Source organism: Theobroma cacao, chromosome 5, assembly GCF_053813885.1.
Source record: "Theobroma cacao isolate CCN51 chromosome 5, ASM5381388v1, whole genome shotgun sequence".
Classification (NCBI taxonomy): domain Eukaryota; kingdom Viridiplantae; phylum Streptophyta; class Magnoliopsida; order Malvales; family Malvaceae; genus Theobroma; species Theobroma cacao.
The window spans coordinates 38651784-38674636 of NC_142643.1; the positions used below are offsets into that span (position 1 = coordinate 38651784).

Sequence of the window (22853 nt, forward strand, 5' to 3'; positions counted from 1 at the left end):
TTTTGAATTTAACTTGTCAATAAATCAAATAAATGAATTGACACTATTTATTTCTAAGAACATACATTAATTAAGAAAAAAATTGTTTGCTACATATTTTGTATGCAATACATTAATTTTTATTCAATTCTTTATAAAGCAATACAAAGTACAATGTTTGAAATTATATACTATTTCTTATCAAAAGAAATTTACACATTTTATGCTATTACCTTACTAGTTTGGTTGAATTTGGCATATATGTTTATCCAAAAGGTTCTATACGCTTCTGTCTACTATTCTTTACTCATCTTTTAATTATATCAAATATTTAATATTATTTTATCTCTCCGCTCAAGTTAAAATCCTTAGCTTCACCGTAAGAAAAGAGGTTAAGATATAAAATCCATTTTTACAATAAACCATGATTAATTACTTGAATTCTTAATTATCCGAATTATTATTTGATATTCAAACAAAACAATAAAGGTGCATCAGTGCACTGGCTTGAGCATGTCTTTTGTTCTTTAGCCAAAGGTCTGATCATATTAAGAAATTCTAAACTAATAAACCAATGATTATATAAGTTCCAACTTTGGGAATAAAGAAACGAGGTTTATAATTAAAGGTGCCAGAGAGCTACATCTTACGTAATTTGAGTCTAATTAATAAATATTTTACATATATAATATAGTCCAAGGTATCCAAAATTGATTTTGAAATATGTGGAATTAGATAAGGACAACTTGGACTGTAATGAAACTCCCGAATTTGAACGTAACAAATAGGAAGAAAAAATAGTAAGAAATATGCATAAGTTGATAACGATGTAGAAGAAGATACTGTCACGATGTATCCATTTTGTTATTATCTTGACAATATTTTATATTTTATAGTGAAGTGGACCCATTAATCCAGCCTGTAATACATAGCGTAACCGCAAGTTGGACCGCAAGCATAAGCATGATCTTGACGACCAATTTATTTTCTGCTTGACTTTGCAGATTTTGTTTAGAAATATTTTTATAATTTATATATTATACACTATTAGTTCACACAGTGCAAAGGTAAGAGTTTAAAGGTAGTCCTTGAAATTATAAGTATTTATTTTTAAAAATTCATGATTTTTAAATTTATTTATTAGAGAGGTGATAACATTTGATAATTCTATATTTATGAATTTCAATCCATTGTATTAAATTAAAAAAAATAAAAGAAAATCTTGGTGATAGAATAATGGTTGCTTATATCTTTATCACCGGTTCGTGTACGTATGAACGTTTGGCCTTGAGTCTGGATTTTAGTCCGTTGAGCTTCTAGAAAGTAAACGAGGATCATGACACTTCGCCGAGAAGGGAAAGTGACATGCACTTTGCCGTCTTGGTATAGATGGAATTGGAGGGAAAAAGACTTGTCTTGCTTCTCAAATTTATCCATATTCCATTCGCTTTTCTTTCCCTCTTAACCAAAATGGAGTTGCGTCACGGCACGTGTGTTCACTTCGAAGTTCGATTAATGTTCAACGCGCGACAGATGTATTTCCTCGTTCCCTTGACTCTAGAGGTGTACTCCCCTCTAGGCCTATGGGCCAAGCTCGCATCAGGTGAACTTAAACCTGAAATTTTAGGTTCGAACTTAACTCGGCCTGTTTCGATTAAATTATTATATCAACAAATCATATGTTTTAATTAATGTTAATTTTAAATATATATTTAAAATATAAAAATAATATTTTATTATTTTAATAATACCATAGTTGCTAAACAAGTGAACTAAGCTGGATTTTTAAAAGGAAAAACTTAATAAATCTAACCAGATCTATGAATACTTTTATTTGCTTCTCATGCTTCTCACCATATTTTTTCACCTCAATCTAACCAACTCTCTAGAATAGCTACATGTTAGGGTCTTCCATGCATGCTTTGAAGAGTATAAGCGGCAAAGCTTCCAACTTTCTTTAAACAAACTTATATATGCATAATTGTTGGATTGCTATGCACTTATACGAAGTTTGAAGACCTAACATTCTTTTAAATTTGAGTTTTGATGCCAACCATTTTATTGTTTTATACATTGTCATGAAATTACCATTCCTCATCCAATCAAAATTTTTAAATTTTAATTAATAAGTATTAGATGTAATGAGATGATAAGTTATAATCTAGCATGAAGAGTGCATTGAGTTCATATTCTTTTTTTTTTCCCAAAATAAAAAAAATGAACTTCAAACAATATCCCTTCTACAAGTTAAAGTAGGGAAAAGGTAATTCAAAACATTATAAATAGATTAAAAATTAGAAATTTGTAGCGAAAGGAGATGTACAATTGCAATGATTTTAGCCTTATCTGCTTTTTAAACTAGATTTTAGCAAAAATTTTAGATAAAGATTTATATTTGGTGCACTGATAGTGTATAAAAATTATATATTATTAGCTCATCAAATGCTGTCAACTCATTAATAAGGTAAAACTAAAATTTTTTAAATATTAAAAAATTGTTAATAATTAATTAAATAAAAAACAAAAAAATCTCTTTTTTTGTGCAACTACCTCACAACTTTTTTTTTAATCTTTTTCTAACTCCATCTTCTTTTCCCTTTCTTCCTCTATTAAAATTAAAAATTAAAATATTTTACTTTTTTTCAAAAACCTCTTTCGCCTTCTTTTCTTGTTCTTCCACAAGAAGACAGGCATTGAAATTAAAATCTTATTGAATTCTTAAGAGAGAGTGCTACTGAAACCTTAAGAGAGAGAAACAATGAAGAATTTGGTATGAAGATTTTCTTTTTGTTGAGAGAGAGAAAGAGAAAAAAGATTGCTGAACCAAATTGCCTTGTAGCTCAACAAGGAAGCAATTCTTTTGTTGGGTAGCATTGGAACCAGATGGGGTAGGCAGCTAGCCAATTTGATTACCGATTGTGATCAGGAATCTTTCCTTAATTGTGACAGTAGGATAGTATAGAAAAATTTTGAAAAAAATTTAATTTGATATTAAGTTGATGTTAGTTAATTACATTTGTAGAATCCATGTAAAATACTGTGGAGGCTATGGGTGGTGACGTTGAGTCTAATAGCCAAGCAACAATTAGGTTGTTGGTTCTAGTCCACAAAAGAAACAGAGGATTTGTAATTGCAAGCTTGATGATTGTCTTATTGATAAAGCCAACCTTGTTCCTAATTGAGAGTGTTAGTAAAAATGATCTACTTCATGTCACATAATTGTTGGTGGTAAGTTTAGGATTCATTATCACTGAGCTAGGGTGGTCTGTGTGGTGAAGGTAATAGGGTGATTGAGAGTCCTTCATTGGTGAAACCTGAGTTTGATTTTGAGCAGTTTGACTCTGTGATGAGGTTTGTGACCCAATTTCTCCAAACTTAGACATGATTACAAGTTTGCAGGTAAAGATGCTTAGATTGAATAAAAGCTAACTAAGAAGACTTAGTGCATGAAGAAAAGACTTACTAAATAAATGCAAAACACAGAATACTAATGGTCCTTAGCACCAATCAGCATACTCCATGCATCATCCGAAGGACAAGATTTGCAAGTATTATAATATGCTCTGATACCATGTTAGAAAATGAAGAAGATAGGACAGTTATATGGGAGAATTTTGGGGATTCTCATTCAAGGAAAAAGCAAAGAATACAAGAATTTATATACAGAGAGTTTTGGCTGTTAAACAAAAAAGAGAAAAGCTGCTAAACTAACTAACTAATCATTAACATTTAACTAATTTTCAAAAGGGGTGTTAGTCAAAATGATGTGTATTGGCAAATAACTAGAAGTCCCTGCTCCTTTTATTGAAACGGTGCGTTTGTGGAGTTCTTTGTGGCTTTCTTCTGTTGCTCAAGTCTTCCTTATTAAACGGTACGTTTCTGCTGCTAAACTTCTTTCTTTCTTGCGGCTGATTCCTTCTTCAACCCGAGCTTCCTGCTGTTGCTGAGCCACTTATGCAATGATTTAAGGTACAGGTATGTGTTTAACATAGGAGTATCGTTTCAGGCTTTTCAATGAAGGATTTCCAATCTTTTTCAGACGGGTCTTCGTTAGGCATGTTTCTCCGGGCAATTGTCGGCCTGTTGGGAAAATAACCAGCATATTCATATTGTCCAAAGTTCACAGCTGTATGATGACCTGAGGAAACCCAAGCGATGGTCGTAACAATTTGGATTAAGTCTTTCGGGGTTCTGAGGACAGGCCACCATGATTCATCTTTCTTGTCGCCATGGCCGACTTCACGAATTTCTGTCCACCATGCTTGAAGTTCTTCATGACTCCACGAGACTTGCATTTGGGTAGTAGTGGTTGACATAGTCAGCGACCAATTCTTTAAGGATGTCCCAGGGAAGAAGCCCGTCATTAGCGAAAGGGTAATCCTTGATTTTAACCTTAGGCCATGAGGAGCTGTTGGATCTTCCATGGCCATCCCCCTATGGTAGAAAATGGCAAGTAGAGTTAGTGAATGATAGAAACTAATTAAACCTCTTTCTGATAGTAAATGTTTTTTTTTGCCCTTTATTTTTGAAAGAAAAAAAAAGTTTCATATAAAATAAAGTAATATTTTTGCAAAATTATTAATAAAATATATAATTGTTCTTTTAGACAACGAGATGTATGATTCTACTTCTATTTTTCTTTTAGATAACGAAATGTATGTTCTGCTTTCCTATAGACCAATTATATTATAATTGGAGTTACATTTTATATAATTATTTAATTATTTAATTATTTTTAATTTATTATAATTTTATTTTTAATCATCTACTTTACTTTCTAAAAAATTTTAAAAAATAAAATATAAAATTCAAAATAGTAAGCAAAGTAACAATAAAACTGATCCTAAGGCAATTAGTTTGTTATGTGATTTTAACTATTTCTTTTTTATTTATAAAAATTAAAATGATTTTAATATATAAAAATATTTTATAATTTACATAAATCTATCACTTTTAACTCATATTCTTATATTGCAATCAATTAAGCTATCAAACAATTTTTTTTTTACCCAATTAAGTCCTTATATAGATGGAAACATTATACCATTAACTGTTTTGGTTTTTTTTTTTTTAACTTTTTGCTTTTAGAAGTAAGATGTAATTATATAAGCTACAAAAGTAACAATCAAATAGAGTCTGAGTGAACAAACTACCGGCTAATTAAATCTGCGGGGAACGCCTGATGATCGAATCGCCACTCAATGTCATAGGCAACAGAACTGAACTCCATGGAATAATTGGCAAGCGAGAATGAGCTCTCGATGGTCCCATCAGCATTGATTAGGTGTGCTCGAGCAAGTGCATTGATCTTCATTGTGAAACGAAAATGAGGATGAAGCAATTTATAGATCGGATGCAACACACTGAGCTGCTGATTTGTTGCAATTATGTAAGGTTCAGTGGCACCATGAGTTCTCAGCCTGCACGTGGAATGGAAATTATAAGTTGACACTGAAAGAGAAATGTGTAGGTGCCAAAAACATTTTAAGAGGTTGGGATGAAAGCAATGAAAACTTTGGTTAAAGATGAAGAAATGGTACATACCAATGAGTAACAAGCTAGTGATAGAGGGAATCATGAGCCAGCACATGAGTTTTGGCAAGCCTCCATAGCCAGGCACCTGTGGAATGCCCACAAGGTTTGTATGCTTTTTTCCAGAACTGCGGTTTCCCATCCAAGGTTGGCCGACTCCGCTCTATGGCCAAAGGCCTCAAAGTCTCATTTGGGTTTAACAAATATAGTGTTCGTGATCCATATAGTGTTGTGCCTTTAAGCTCTCTCACTTTCTTAACGAATGGTGGTAACAGGTCATGGTAATTTAGGATGAACAACTTTTTTTGTGTTTTATTGCCTGCATAAATTAATCTAATACATTAATGAAACGTCTAAAGATTATTATTTTATATATTGATAATAAAATTTTTAAATTTAATAAAAATGTGACCATTCTCTAATTTTTTTGTAAAATTTAAGCCTCCACTGTAGGTGTATAAAATAAACTTAATGGAGCTTTTTCTTTATTTAAACTTTCTAATGAATCTCTTATGGTATACCTCATCAAGTGTCATGTAACCTTTGATTTCACACTCGATCATTTCTTTGGTGATTGTAGATTCCGGAGGACCGTAGCTATCAGGATCAAGTTTGCTCTGAAGTGGCCATTCCTGTTGGATTTTGTAAAAAAATCTTTAAACTCAAGACCTTTGTTTCTCTTTTTCTTAGCATGCCCTACAGATGAACAGATTAATGATAGCCACAAAACATACAGTTTAATCATACAAAAAAAACTGTCAAGAAGTACATATGTATTGTATAAAGGAGTTCTTGTCTTAAATTAAAGATTACTTAATCAAATTTGCATATGTACTATTAAAGATTAAATTAGGGTTAAAATACATTGACACCTCAACTTTTAACTCTAATTACACATGGATCTATTAATTTGCAAAATGAACACTCTACCCCAAACATGTAAACAACATTAATATTTAAATATGAAATATCTAAAATACCCTTCTTCTTTTTCTTACTCTTTTCTTTTCTCTCAAATCGGTCGGTGGCGCTCCCTTACATTGATCAACCACCCCTCAATCAGATTCAGCCAAATCTCCTTCGACCCCCTTGAGGAGCACCAGATCAATGCTCTCTTAGGAAGCACTGAGGATGACTAATGGAAAGATTTTTTTATTTTTGAAAAGGAGTAAATAAATTTTTAAAATAATTATAATCTATATAATGATAATTTTTAAAATTAATAAAGGACAAAATTATCTTAAAATATTATCACATAATCAAACTAATACAAATATTAATAATTGACTAACGACAAGACTTATATGTCCAGTGAGAATAATCTTTTGAAGCGAAATGTTCATTTTAAAAATGAATGCACCCATATGTAATTATGATAAAAAATCAAAAAGATTAATGTATTTTGCCTATTAATTAATTTTTGTGAATGAAATCTTACCATTCTAATAAAGAAAAAGTTTTTGAAATCTTTAACAGTTCTCCTACATTTAAGTTTCACTATTTGTATGTTTTGTTTACTTTTTTATGGGATTTATTGGTAATTAGAAAACTGAAGTTCGAAATCGGCTGCTATTCTAAAAGAAAAAAAAATAAAAAACATATTCTTAAATGCTTGAATAATATCATAAGTAGTTTAAGTTTTCAAATTAAGTTATTTTTTAGCATGTTATCAAAATTCTTTAATCTAATGTCAAGCATCCCCATCATCATTTTGGTATAAATAAGACACGTGGGTCTTTAATTAATTAGTATTTTTCACACCTTTAACCATATTTTTTTCATATGCATTAATGCTTTAATTTCCAGTTTCATACCGTAACTAGTTTAATACCATATGGGTTGATTCCAGCAAGGGTTTGCCGAACAAACTCTCGTCCCTCAACCAAAAGAATGTATCCCCTACACATGAAAACAACATATCATGATCATGTCCCAAGCTAAGGCGGTAAAATTTTGTAACAATTTGTATATATATTTGTGTACATATACAGGTCCATTGGATTCGAGAGAGGAAGAGAAGAGAGCTGAGTTTGCATTGGTCGAGGAGTCTTAAAGGGCCAGAGACACAAGTTGTATCCGAAATGATAGCCAATAAAGCGCCACACAGTGATAAATATTCCATGGAGTTTCCTGATCAGAACTGTTCAACACTAGTATAACCTTGGGGAGGCGATTCCATCCCCTCATCGAACAGCTGGTCTATAGCTGCGAAGTTTGGGAATCCGATAATCCTACGCCGCAGTGATGGGATCAAGGGGTGAAGCAAAGACGAAGCCGTCTTTTCTCTCAGTTTTTGCTGCTTAACCTCCGAGAAGCATTCATCCCTCGGCACGTACACGTTATTGCTCTTTGCCTCGGATTCATGATCTGCATGCAATCGTGTATAGCCATGGTTACGAAATCAGAGATTTAGAGTGGTCAACAGACACATGACACAACCTTCGTATGGCTCCATGGTAGAACTACATTTTCTTCTATCAGAATATTCTATTGAGATAATGATCCATATATGTATACATATATTATCCCCTCACACTATATAAACATGCAAAATATTTAATGATTTATATGAAAATTTAGTTCTCGACGTTTGAATAAAGATGGAAGGCAAGAAATAGTTTATACGTACCTCTAGGGCACGGGGGACATCCCGTTCTGCAACGTCGAAGGTAAGGGAGGCCTTTGCCGCCCAGCACTGGTCTTGTTTTACTTGGATCACAGTCAGGGTCACCAATATCGTTGCAAACATCATAATCATATACCCTTTCAAACCACTTACGCTCTCCTTTACCATTGCCTCTCAAAACCTTCAGCTCTTCCTTTCTCAGTGCCCTCAATCCGCTTGGAGTTTGTGATGGCAAGTATGACTGCTCCAAACAAATACTTCGTAACAAATCAGTAATTTCTCTGCTTTTTTCGGAATTTTATCTCTATTTTTCTTTAAGAAAAGCATGGGTGAATGATTTTAGCTAGCTAGTAAGTTTTGAATTCTGACCTTGCTAGTGAAGAAGACTCTTTTCCCAGGATTGTCGTACTTTGAGTGAACCCAAGAATTACACTCGACAGTAACCGGACCCGTTGTGAAACCAACAAGGAGTATTTCCTCCAAAAATATTTCTTTGTGGTGCTCATTCTCAACAAGAGCCGCACCAACCTCCCCAGAATCTTCCCACCTTTAAATTCAGCCTCATACTTGACATTACCACCTTCTTTTACCCCATGTGCATAAGCTTTAATCGTGTCCTTCTCTAATCCGGTCTCTACAAAATATTGAATTACAAATAACTAGATTGATATTTACATGAAAATTACAACACTGATAGATATTTGCTATATTAAAATAGTTCAAGACAAGGAGAATATAAAAGCAAAGAAACCTTCTACTTTCTCTTTACTTGGGTCAAGCTCAGCACTAACAAGCTCCAAAAGAATCAATTTAGCAGGCGAGTGTAGGAAATCCCATAGCCCTTTACAGCCAATTATTTGTTCCACAGTGACTACAGCTTTATCCCTTAGCATCATCATTTTTTTTTTTGGTTTTTTGTCTGTAGAGAGAATAATCCAGGTTGTTATTGGAGAAAGATGTGTTGGTACGTAGTAGATTTATATTATCTGCAAAATTAATGCGACATAGTTTTTATCCACTACACATAGCTACAAGCAAAGAGCCAAGCTGCTTAATATGTGAGTGGTTTTCGTATATAGATAATGGCATGGCATTAATGTGAAGTAAAGATATTAAAATTACACTTATTTAACAGTAAAGCCTTTAATTTATCCCTTTAGAGAGGTCCATCTGCAAAATTAGGAAATCTAGATGTAGCTTAGGGCCATTTACAATTGTACCAATTCGATATTAAGAAACCTTTTAATTATTTCTAATTTAAGAATTTTGGAATTAGTATTTCATACATCAAGGGTAATTTGAATAAAATTAATAATTTTTTTAAAAATAAAGAATAGAAATTACACAACCTTTAAAAATGAAAAGCTAGTAGGAAATCAAATAAAGGAAAAGAAAAGGGGAAAAATTATACCTACGAGTGATTTGTCTGCACAAAATATATAGTAATTGAACATTCCTTCATTGTATTTTCTTTATCCATATAGAAAGAAATTGTTTGACATAATAATAAGTACCAACATGCTTTAATTATATGGTAAAATTTATAATTTAATTAGTTATTACCTGATTACATTAATTTAAAATGAATGAAAATCAGAAATCTGAGTCTAGAATTAAGCTTGCTAATAACTTATTACATTTATCATAGAGGGGAGTAACATTTCTCGTTTTCTTTTAATTGTAAAAAATGAAAATTAATGGTTAATAGAACTTTAAGTAGTTAGGGCGGCCAGGCCCCCTGCTAGGGCTCTAGCTTTGCTTTTTATGCTCAATTTAGGTTCGGTTGGGTTCGGTTGAGATTGAGATAGATGAAGTGTCTAAACTATATTTAAAAAGGTAAGAATCTCTGGCAGAGTGAAATTAGAAGGAATAGCTATTGGTCTTGGAGGAAATTGCTTAAGCTTAGAGAGTTAGATAATAATTAGTCTCATTGACTCAAGCTTAATGCAGATTATAAATATTATTGGTCTCCAATCTCCAAATCTGGTTATTACAATGCCAATAGGCTGCTACAATCTATATAACATTCCTAAGCATAGTCTTCTCTCTTCTCAAGCCATTCATGTTAGAAACAATTTCTTTTTTGCTTTGTTCCCAGGGTCTTGTCAGCAGCAGGCCTGGAAAGTTGTCATGTAAATAGGCCTGTTGGCGATCCGGCTTGAAGAATTCCATTGGGCTAAAATGGGGTTTTGAAAGGCACATCTGCCATCTTACTATTCTCAGGATTGTCCACATATATCCAAACCAACAAGCACTTTGGGCAGGTTTTTTATTGATGTCATGTAAATCTGCTTGTATGTGGGCTTCCATACATGGTTTGAAGACTATAAACTGGGGAACTTTCAACTTTCATGAAACAAACATATACACATCATTTAGGGGGCTGCTAAAGCTATGCATCCTATATGAAGTTTTTTAAGACTAACATTCCTTTAAAATCAATGCAAAGGAACTCAAACAAACTGTACAGATATAGAACATCCATTGGCCATAGAACACTATGAACTGAACTCCCTATTATAGGTTAGCTTCTACCTGAACATAGCTGAACTATTTTACAAGCTGAAGAGGTTACCGGGTGAGCTGCACAGAGATAACTATCTTTGCCTAGAGAGAAAGAACTCGTAATCAGGGTGTCTGTTAACTGAAGTCTGATCTCCCTTGTTCACAACAGCCCTTGCCATAAGAGATGCAGTCTCCTTGAGAGTCCTTAATCGCTCCTTCAGTATTCCAGAAGGGCTTAAGCCATGGATTTCTGAGAAATCATTCACGGTAGAGTGCCTCGGCTGGAACCAGCATTCACCCTGTTCAAGTGATGAGCATTAATGATTAAAGAGTCAACCACCTTTAAAAATAGATGCAGTACATATTCAATGGCAGCCCAACAAAATATAATAACTAATGGAAGAGGCAGTGATGATAATGAGAAGAAGATATGTTTGCACATTCGACTGACTCATGGGCATTCTTATTTGATACTCAGCAGTTTAAGTGAACACCAAGTCAATAATTTCATGATTGTTATCTTAAGAATGGAATGTTTGCTTTTGAAAACTAAGTTCTGAAATAGTTTAATTAGAGATAACTAGAAAAGCCAACAGCACAATTCCATAACTAAGAAATAGGGGTAAAACTAGTCCATGTATTTTGATCCGAGAGACACTGGATGCATATTTTCCATTAAAAGACAATAGATGCGTTCTCCCATTCTAAGCTATGCAGCAAAGTACCAGTCTTTCACCAATAAATTCCAGTCCTCAGATTATCTAATGGCTCAAGCATATATACTTTAATGTTATTATTCAAAAATACTGAACCTATACCAGTAAGTGCATCTGTTAATAATAGGAACTAACAAAAACATACCAAATCAATATCTGTCAAAGCTTACTTTCACTATTAAATATGAATGTATGTCAGATTGGAAAGTTTCTGATAACAGATTTGGTTCAACATTTGGTGCAAATGACTGAAGGCATCCTCTAGTCATTTGAGATGCTGATGAGAGGGTACAGCTGATAGAGCTCTTGGTGACATGATAAAATAGGATCACCCAATTTGGTATTTGCCTCTGTAATCCTACATTTGTGATCCTCAGTCATCGAGTTAAACAGCATCACCGTTAGAGAGGATGATCTTTAGACAAAATCACCCCTAACATATTAGCGGAAACATATATACAACACTCCCCCAATTCAATTGGAATGTTCATCTTATTATTTTAGGATGTCCCAAAATACTGCCCACTTAAAAAAATATAATTCATAATTCCAAATTACCTTTATTGAAATACTAGCCAACCTATTAAGAAAAGCTATCATTTATTTTCAAACAAAGTACATAGCTAACTCTAGCATTTCTCTTAGGCCCCTTCTAGGTTGAGATTTTCATGTGTTATGTAAAATTCAAACAAGTCCACTGAATTAGAGGGCCAAAACACCTTTATGACATTAAAGTAGAATTTCGACGGTTAATAAGGCAGCCTTTGTAATTTAGAACAGCAGCACAGATGACTGCTTCTATCTCACACAACCCTGCACGATTACAGTTCAAGAAGAACCTATCCCAGTCATAATAATTGGTGCATGCTTGTGTGCAGCTATTGGTAAAGGAAATATAGCTCTTTGAAAAACATGAAGTTCAATAAGGGAGGTTTGTCCAAACAAAATAAATTGGGCACCAGGGAACATCTTAAAGACTGTTAAGAAATAGGCACTACCACAAAGCCACTTAAATTATCAAAGCTGGGCTTCAAAAGGATAGCAATTGAGTAATTAATTATGAATACCTGGGCATTGTAACTCTGAAGACCCACAACAGGAGATACTATACATGCATCCAAACTAGGGTAATCAAACTTGGAACTTCTACGAACCAAATGGCCAAGTGAATGGTAAGTCAAAAATGCTGCACGAAAATTTCCATCTGGAATTCTATAAATAGGATACCATGCAACAGAATACCTGAAATATAGAAGCAACCAACATTAAAAATCCTCTTGGTATAACTAGATACTAAAGAATTTCATCTTGCATTAAGTTGTCTAAAATAAAACCACAACATCATTCACTTTATGCTATGTGAATAATTTTCTATCACTAACCAAGATCGAGGATGCAGATCATGTATATTTATGGAGTTCAGATGAACTGGATCCCCATACATTTTGCACCGAGAAGAAACATCATCTCTAACCAGTTCTTGTATCCTGGAACAAACAGAATCATAATCAAGGTATTTGGGAAAAAAAATTGTTATTTTTATTAGCACACTAGATTCACCCAAATCTGCCCACAAACCGAAAAGGGTTAAATCAAAATTATAGTGACTAATTAAATAACATGTCAATCCGAAGCTTCACCTTCTGTCCCATTATTAATTGCTTGTTTACATTTAATTAAAACAAGAACAGCAAATTAGAGTTATCATCAATATGCACCAACAGCCAGAAGAAGCATAAGAACAGCATAAAACAAAGCACAACTAAGACTTACAAGCTAAAAATACTTTGCTACTACATTCAGCCTATCATTAACTCAGAAGCAAGAGCAGCCGGATCATGATTCCAGTCTTCAATTATGTTAGAGGTCAAGAATGGAAAGATAGTATTTAGCATCAAGATTTGTATCCATGTAATCAAAAGAGAAAACTGTTACACTTTTGTTTAGCAGGTGAAAGTGGAGAATAGGGAAAAGGGTTGATTAGAAACCACAAGAGTTGGTTCTACTTACTAAGGAAACTTAACATTTAATAATAAAATGATAAGTTCCATGAAAATCATATCAGATGTCAAAAGTATTGTAATTACAAAGGGAAAATACTGACGAGAAATAAAATTAACACTTACTTTTCATATAATGCCCGTCTTTGCTGAGGCTGTTCAGATTCAAAGTACTCAAAAACTGGTTCTAGACAATCTGACCATGCCATGTCAACTGATTTGGCTGACAACCCATTATTAGAAGAAACTAGAGATGGTTCTGATCTAACCACATCATTTACTGGCAAATGACTACTTGGTTCTGAAGTGCGTGGCTGGGGTACAAGCACTGACAATATTGGAAGGTGACTGACATTGGTAAAGTCTCTTGAAGTGGAACCAGTATCATAACCCTCAGAAACTCCAGGAGAAGCAATTGTGGTGTTGTTCGGGGTGGAATGACTTTTACTGTTCCTAAAGAGTTGAACTGCTGACAAGAAAGGCACAAAGTAGGCACGAAATTCAAACCGATCAACACCCAATCTCTTTGGATTTTCATAATCTTCAGCCCTTATTTCTAATCCATAGCTGCCATGTTTCTCATACCACTGCCACAGGCATCCCAATGGGACGTTTGGTGTCTCATGTCTACACAATAGACCACTAGGAACCTGGTCCTGCAAGCAAGTTTGACAAGCTACTGAACTGTATGAATGACAAATAACTGGAGAAGAAAAGTGAAGAAGCCTTTCAAACTCGGCAATGGGACCCCCGATGGCCATCTGAACAGCTTCAGATGCCATTTGTGCCCTATAGGCATCATTCAATGCCTTAGATATCTTGTTCAAATCAGTTGCAAGTGCTGATAAATTTTGTTCTTTAGTTTCATCTATTAAGAAATTGGCCCCATTATGCTTGCTTTCATTTTCATTTATGCAAGCATTCAGATTCCTCAAATTTTTAATATGGTTATCATTTTCAGGAGAACTAATTGCATGTCCTGAATCTTTACCAATGCTACACATTGTTCCAGCGTCAACTGAAGAAGAAAGATTCTGAGCACAGGGAGCAACTTTCTCTTCAAATTTATTTTTGAAAGTCCAATCTTCAGCTTCTGGCCCATTAGAATGTTCCGTCGACAAACTGGCAGATCTCACAGATGTTGTAAATCCAGGATCCTTTATCCCAACAGGTATCCATTTCTGCAGAACCGAGCCCGAACTATGGCTTTGCTTACCATATTCTGCAAGAGAAAATTCTTTCTCTGTTCGAGCAACACCATTCACCATCAGATGAGGGAGGTACACTGGAGCTCGCACCTCATGCAAATTTGGCTGGTCCAAAGGGACACATGACTTTTTCAGCAAGCTGTCTTGATTCTCTATACATTGATTATTCAAACCAGAAGCAGCATCACAGACACTTTCACATGGTTCCATGCTGCCTGGACTAACTTGTAAGTTGTTAAGTGATTCAGATTTCATAGTCTCAACCCTCGCAAAACCAAGCTGAGTACAAGACCTTGAAACATTTTTAATTACTCTTTGGTCATTCAGAGCAGTTAAAACATCTAACATTTCATCTTTTTGCATGCTGCTAGTCTTTGCATGAGCATTTAAGTTTACCTTGTTGGGATGAGACCCCTTCCTCGAACAACTGCTTTTTTCTTGTTTTGAAGCTGGACTAACTTTTCTTTTCAACTTCCTAGGAACCTTATCTTTTAACTTCCTTTTATCATTAGTTCCAGATAAGGTTGTTTCATTGGCAGCATTAGAACTTCTTTTCAGTAAAGGAGCATCCTTTGCAGTAACATCAGACCCTGAGCAAATGGGACTTGCTTTCTTCAGCTCAGTGTTGCACTTCTCTACACCATTCCTCTGAACCCTTTGCCAAACGGAATGACTGTTGTCTGTCCCCATTCCACCATGCAAGTTTCCTATACTTCCAAGTTTGCAAGTACTTGAACTCCCAGGAACTGATTTAAACTGCTTACCCCTCTTGCCTGATGCAATCATTTGTACATCACAGCTGCTAAAATCCAGATCATGCTTTGGTCCCTGAGTATAATCATGGGTTTCCGAAATGCTACATAATGAGTTTTGATGATAGAAGGATCCCTTCTTGGTATTGGAACCGGGTGCCTCTGATTGACTATTTTCATGGCTGTTATCAAATGGCTTAACAATATGACTAGCACTCATACTCTCTTCACTGCTTGAACCAACAGAAACTGAATCCAACACTAGAGAATCATGCAAATCAGAGAAATCCTCCTGATGTATACAATCAAGAGAGCCCACCTGTGATGGATATCTCCTCTCTAGACCTACTCGAGACCTGGAAAATTGCTGGTCTTCTTTACCAATTTCAGAATCATTAATAAGATACTCACTAGGCAACTTCTGAACTTGAGAAGGTACAATAGATTCTGTTATATCCACTTGATCAATGTCAGATATGCATATATTTGGTGATTCAAAACTTGTAATAACACCATTGCTGCTGTCTGCAAAATCCGCTATATTTAGCAAACCATTAGAAGGTGAAGTTGCACATGATACTACCATACCCTGATTCATGTCATTGTTACCACAGATTTCAGATGCTGAACTTCCACGCGTATACTCAGAACAAACTTCTGATGCTGTGGAGCTAACATCACACAAATGTTTCTTTCTATGTTTTCCCTTCTTTTTTGCCTTCTTTCGTGAATTTCTCTTCTTAGACTTGTCTTCCTCAGAACAATCGACGAACATAGCAGATGGATTAGTAGCAGTAGATCCTTTTGGCATAAAAACAGAGGAATCATTGCAAGTGACGGAACTCTGACAGGAAGAATTGTTGGCCACTTCATCCAATTTAGTCATTTTGTTTGCAACAGTCCTGGTGCGAAATTGATGCTGCATATTTGATCCAGAGAAACTTCTGGCTCTACATTGCTTGGCAGAATAAGTAACCTCAGGTTGAGGCCCTTTCTTTGTCTTCCGTCCATCAACCTTAACTGAATTAATCAATGGAGAGGAAACCAGATGCATGCTATTCATATTCAGGTGAGTTCCAGATCTGAAAAGGTTATTGTGATCCAAATATTGCAAAGGTATTGCAACAATTCTCCATTGTCCATCAGATCCAAGTGTAGGTAATGTCAAAATGGCACACCTAAAAGATTAACAAGAGATGGACCAGTTACACAATCAAGTAAATATAATCAAAAGAGAAACATACATTGCTGATGCACATTGGAAAATGACAAAGAAGGAAACTAGATGACTAACTTCCAGTTATAAATGTTAGCAATCAGAAATTACGAAAGTAGTTTCATCAGAACAAAAAGGTAAAATACAACAGAAACACACATCTGCAAATTTCTAAATCCTCATTCTTTTCCACTCAGTTATTCAACCCTGTATTTAAGTCATTAGACATTTAACCCAGACCAACTATGCATAAGCTGCTCAAAAAGCTTTTCTTAAGACTCCACTGACAACTGGAGGATCTTCTTGACAGAGAGGAAGCTTATATTCAAGCATTAAATATTAAGGCATGCTGGGAATAATACAAAAAACTTATGTATGCTTTTGAGATTACAAGGGAGAGCTATACCCTAAATAAAACAACACAATGTTTTGAACGTAAATGGCATCCGAAGTGTGAGTCAAGCCCTTACTAACATTTATCTATAGATATCAACAAATCGAACATACTTCCTCTATCATAAAACATAACCATGTACCCAAAGCAATTGTTCTATATATAGATTGCATTCATAAAGATTCCTAATTTCACAATGCAAGATCATGCTCTGGTTAACTCTGTTTACTACTGCTATCAAGAGTAGCCAAAACACATTTATATACGCTAGCTTTTCTTGAGGATCAATTTGCACCTGAGCCATAATATCTTGTCTCAATTATTTTAATGAAAATCTTTTGGCTTACTTTTTACCCAATCTTTTCATTAACTTTTAGGATTTATTACTTTCTTAAAGGTTAATTTATTCTAACATGACAAGGACTCTACTAAGTAATAAAAAATGACTTAGAGCCTATTTGGCCTGGCTTTTTTCTAACTTAAAAGCTATTATGAAGCTCTTATGAAAAATAATAGCTTTTAAAATTAAGCTAAAATTGTTTGGTAAATTTCTTTTTATAAGTTATATTTTTTGTTAAAATTATTATAAAAGGTATTTCTTTTTTTTGAGAGGGTAATATTGTAATTATTTTTAATAAATGAGGATATTTTTAGAACAAAAATAAAAATTCTCTTATATTTTTAAAAGAAGAGAAGAAAAAGCTCCTCTTTGGAGCTTTTTTTTAAGCTCTTTTTTTAAAAATTTTGTTCTTAAAAAAAAAAGAATAGCTTCTCAAAAAATCATGTTTGGCCTAACTTTTGCTTTTAAGAAATAGATAAGCTGAAAAAAAGCTAGGCCAAATATGCACTTAATAATAACATAATAGCATAATTGAATTTTTTATTTATAACTAGCATCATAAAATTTGATTCAAAACAAAAGGGTAATATAATCTTCACAAAATTCTCACACTCCTTAACCCACACTATATAATCTTAATAGATAATCAATATTTTAAAGAAAGTATTTGTTAGACCTTTTTGAATGAATTACATATGTTTTTCTCACCTTGGATAAGGCAACAAAGCATTAGCTGGTGGTTTGGCAGAAGGAAATTAATTCATTAGATGTATCATACATTAAAAAAAAAAAATCTGGTTCCCTTTTTTTTCTCTTTTTCTTTCTTTGGGGTGGGGGCGTGGGGGGGTTCATCATTCGCTTCTTTGTTTTGCATGCCATGTCAACAAAATGTAAGGTATTTTCTCTATGATATGTTCAGACATCAAATGCCTATTACCTGTGTACTTCCAATTTGTGCAAATGTTTTAGAAACTGAATTACTTTGAGTCAGCACATAAATTAGTACATTTTACAGAATCTCTCTTCTTGAGGGATGGATTTCAACAGATTTGAAACAAAGATTTTCTTTTATATTGATTTAAATATTATTATTAAACAATGACTTCATTTTCCGATCAATTCCAATTAATAGAGTATCTGAAGTTTGAACTTCAATTTTCCTACAATGATATCCTAGATGCAAGCACACATAGTTTCATACTAAAAAGGAAAATGATAATATAAAAGGAAATGAGCAAATATAAAAAGAAAGATAATTGAAAACCATTATTAAGCAATCTCAATAAATGAGAGGCATCTAGAAAAATAATACTAGAGGAGAAAAAGAAATAATGGGTATTGACAGCTTAAGTGTTGTCTCAAGTACCAAACAAAAACTTTGATTCTATGTTTGGGAATAATAATTTGGGAGAATTTATTAAATTTGGCTTGTTATATACATTGTGAGGGATGAAGCTAAATGCTATCTAAAAACTAGTTAAGTTAATATTTGAAAAGGCACCCGAGCATTTGGCTCATTGGTTGGTGCATTATCCCTCTGTCTAAAGAGCAAGGTTCGAATCCCCCCTCCCCCAATTATATATAAAAAAAAAAGTTTATATTTGAAAGGGTTTAAGTAAATGAATTTCAAATTCCCTAAATTATTAAGGTATTTCAAATACACCACCAAAATAGAGATATAGCAAATCCATGAATTTGGAATTAATTGAGAAAGTCATGATTTCATGAGTTCTATCACCCAAATCTATAGTAATCAAATTCAAGTTCCCAAATGCAACCTAGAGCAATTTATGTTGATCACCTTTAACTTGAAGCAGAAGGACATGTAAGTACAGCATACATAGCTAATGATCAAAATTGGATTACCTCTGACCAATGTTCCTCAAATTGAAAGAAGAAATTCCAGAATCCTGAATAATATATGGATGGTGATAGAAAAAATTACTCCAGCTAATCACAAAGTAAAAGAATATGAACTAGACCACTTAATATTGGCGAAATATAGGGAAAATATCTAACCTCTGATCTTCTAGAATCATTCAGCTGCAAAGAATTCTTGGAGCGGTTAGCCTTTCCTACCTCTGAGACTTTCTGATTATCTTGATGGGTTTGTTGAAGGGCACAAGGCATCTTTTGCTGTATCTGTCCATGTCAATAGCATAAACATATAAATAGGCAGCTTTATGCCAAGCTTACGAAGATTTACTCAATTAAAAAACCATGTTTGAAATAAAATTTTCCACGCTAATCACAGCGAGAACAATTATTTATCAAAACTATTAGGAAAACAAGAAATAAAACCAACAAATTTCAGTCAAAGAAAAATTCTATAAAGTAGCCAGATGCAGCAATCTATTCCAAGCCAAAATAGATGTTAGAAAAAATCATAAAACTCAGGAATGGGGTATAAGAAATTGCACAAGCAAAACATTCATAACAAAGATAGCTGTTGAAAAAGATATCTTAGAGCCATACAATGAACTAACCACTGCTATCAAATACACCACTAACTTCACAAAGTTTAAGCTATAAGCAATCATCAACTGTCTTTCGAAGGGAAAAAGCGGTAAACAGGTTCAGAGGGTAATTGATTACTGCTTCCTTGAGAATATATTTCTTAACGCAGAAAAGGAAGGTGCTAAACCATTTTCCAAGTTCTTGCTCAAATAGTCAAATTGATTCCTTTCAAACCAATTGTCACTTGAAGTTCTCGTAGCATAGAATAGGAAGATTCTGGGCACACATGAAACAGAACTTGACAGCATTTGCCCATTAATTGCTGAGGGTAAACGTAATCCACTTAACAAGTAGAAGAATAAAAAAAACTGATTGGAGTAGGAAAAAAAAATTTGCAATGTTAACTGCAGAGCAGTAGATCAATTCAATCAACACAATCCATATAAAAACAACAAAAGGCAATATATAACAATGTTAACTAATTATTCAATCAGTTGCATAAGACAAACATAACATTTTCCAAAAAGCTATAACCAATAAACAACTAACAGCTATCTAATTAGTGGAATATAGAAATCGTCAAATTTATCAAGGAAACAAAAAAGAAATCCAATACACCACACTAAAACGATTCTCTAAGTAGAGAAATCAAACAATCATGTACAAGAAAAGGTATATTTACCAAGAGAATGATTGTATAAAAAATTAACCAAACTTAATTAATTCAAACAACAAGCATAAGACTGAACATCATCTCTACCTCAACCTAATTCAAACATGTCAACACAGTGGTTACCACAAATCAAATTGGGGTTCTCACAACAACCTGGACAATCCAACTTTTGCAACATAAGACAAGCAAAATGCTACCAGCCATTACTAGAGTTTTGAACAACAACCAGGAACAAAATAGGCAATATAACAAAACTGTCCGATGTTGCTTTGCAATGTTTTGTGACATACGTAAATATGTTTTGTTTCCGGAAAAAGACAGACAAAGACAACCACTGTTTTTTCTTTTGCAAAATAAGCATTGGAAGAAAAAGTTTCTTGTTTCCCTTATTGACAGTTTTCATAAAGTAGGTGACTATTGTCCATGAGTACATACCGGTATCATATTTTAAACTTTTATTATATTGAAAATATATGAAAACTAGTTAAATAGTGAATTTAATATGAAAATGCAATAAATATATAATTGAATATATCAAAAAGGTTGAAATAATTATGTTAAAAATATATTAAATGTACAATTATAAACTAGTATATGCACCTAAGCATTTGGCTCATTGGTTGGTGCATGATCCCCTACCTGAAGAGCAGGGTTCGAATCCCCCTTCCGCCAATTAAAGAAAAAAAAATCTAGTATAAATACGATTCCATAATATATAAATATAAAAAACTTATATAATATAAAAAAAATAAACATGTTCTATAATACAAAACATATCTAATGTTTTAATTTTTTGAAAAGTTATCAAGTGTACATTCAATAATCATATCAAATTACAATACAATATTTAATAAAATAATCAAAACTCTGATACAATTTTGATCAAAAAACCTCTACTGTAATTATATCAAATCTAATACATAATTACACCTGAGCATTTAGCTCATTGGTTTGTGCATGATCCCCTACCTAAAGAGCAAGGTTCGAATCCCCCTCCCCCACTTATAAAAAAATTAACCTAATATATAATTATATCAAATACAAAAATTGAAGATATATATATATTTCTCTAGTTATATATTTAAATATAAGTAAAAGTATAGAAATATAAGTAAAAGTACAGAGACTCAAATGAATTCCTATAGGTAAAAAATCGTTTTACCTATAGTATTACATACACAGATATACATATATTAATACTGATTTAAATACATACTTTGGTTTGGTCAACTAATAATTAATATTCAACACTTAAATTTTCCTTTAATAATTAAATATCATTGATTCATATTATTATTATTGTTAATTATTTTTCTTTTCCAACATGTCATAATATTGCTCGTCATTTCAAAATTCTGGAAACAAAACGGAAATAAAAAAAGAGAACTTGATCAAACAAAGAGAAAACCCCACCAAAAAAACAAGGCGATTTTTCCAGAGATGAAGGAGCAGTAAAAATTTAAGCGGAAAAGGAAAAGAAAAGTCATATTGAAACTCACCAGAAAACATGCGATGATATGAAGCAAAAACTTCAGAAATGGAAAGAATTTGGGAATTGGAAAGAAAAAAAAAGGCGAAAAAGAAAAAAGTGAATGGTAATTTATAATAGTGGTAAAAGAGACTGTAAAAATTCTAAAAATAAAGGGAGATTGCCATTTCCCCAAAAATCTATGAGGACACAATCTAAGGAGAAGGGAATGGGTAAAAAACAGGGGGTTCCCCAAATTTAGGTGTGAGGTTCAGATAGAATAGCTAGAAAAGAGTAGACTAAATTTGCCTTGTGATTTTCAACAACCACTCTCATTTTCTCCACTTACTTTAAATATATCTATACATAAATAAATAAATAAATTTTGAAACAAAAAAAAAAGTCTTCAAATATAGATAGAAAGACAGAGAAAGAGAAAGAGACAAACCATAAGTATAGGGATGAACCAGAAACAGAGCTTTGATTCCTTGTTGCCTCAAACTTCTCTCTCTGTTGTTTTTTCCTTCGTCGACTTCATTTAAATATTAATGCTGTTAATTGTGATTTTGCAAAATACTTAGGGATATTATGGTCAGTTGAAATGAAAAAATTATAAGGTTTCTTTTGTTGGTATCTAAGGCTTGGGCGACCATCTGTGAAACATGCATGCCACATAATAAAGAAACCCTCTGGCCCCACTACACCCTTTTTTTCCTTTTGTATACTTTATTTTCCACACCAATCATTAAAAAATAACAAACCATTATGTTTGGTTATAATTGCTTTGATAATTTTTGAGCACTAATAAATAATAATTATAAGTATCCAATAGTTATCATTTAATTGATAGTTATATATGCATAAAATTATATATCAACGCATTTTAAATTATTCTTGTATTACACAATGATTAAATTACTTAAATTCGAATATATTATCCGAACGTCTTGACGATATAGCGGTAATTGTTATCTATATTGAATTTCT

At 33.2% G+C, this 22853-nt stretch overlaps 1 protein-coding gene and 1 pseudogene across 3 annotated transcripts; both read right to left on the reverse strand.

Moving 5' to 3' along the window:
• Window positions 1-3834: 3834 nt before the first annotated feature.
• Window positions 3835-9253, reverse strand: LOC18599356 (linoleate 13S-lipoxygenase 2-1, chloroplastic-like; annotated as a pseudogene). The gene is made up of 9 exons (XR_016026349.1): window positions 8907-9253; window positions 8507-8771; window positions 8141-8378; window positions 7653-7878; window positions 7326-7448; window positions 6033-6143; window positions 5524-5830; window positions 5133-5399; window positions 3835-4413 (listed from the first exon to the last, which is right to left on the reverse strand). The product of XR_016026349.1 is annotated as a linoleate 13S-lipoxygenase 2-1, chloroplastic-like (transcript).
• Window positions 9254-10072: 819 nt separating this feature from the next.
• Window positions 10073-22466, reverse strand: LOC18599357 (uncharacterized). 2 transcript variants are annotated; one of them, XM_007029296.3, is made up of 7 exons: window positions 22315-22466; window positions 19288-19410; window positions 19135-19178; window positions 13485-16496; window positions 12741-12845; window positions 12426-12600; window positions 10073-10941 (listed from the first exon to the last, which is right to left on the reverse strand). In XM_007029296.3, exons 1-7 carry the CDS (start codon window positions 22315-22317, stop codon window positions 10735-10737), a joined length of 3669 nt encoding a protein of 1222 aa, XP_007029358.3. In that variant the 5' UTR covers window positions 22318-22466; the 3' UTR covers window positions 10073-10734. The 2 variants fall into 2 exon arrangements, with proteins under 2 accessions (XP_007029358.3, XP_017977263.2); XM_018121774.2 differs by lacking the exon at window positions 22315-22466 and adding an exon at window positions 21898-22206.
• Window positions 22467-22853: the final 387 nt, after the last annotated feature.

What these genes read in the sequence shown, in the direction of transcription:
- LOC18599357 (XM_007029296.3), bottom strand. An exon ending in AGACGGGCATTATATGAAAA is followed by an intron (nt 12,846 to 13,484) that starts GTAAGTGTTAAT and finishes TGTTTGTTCCAG; the next exon opens with GATACAAGAACTGGTTAGAG. An exon ending in GATCTGCATCCTCGATCTTG is followed by an intron (nt 12,601 to 12,740) that starts GTTAGTGATAGA and finishes TCTATATTTCAG; the next exon opens with GTATTCTGTTGCATGGTATC.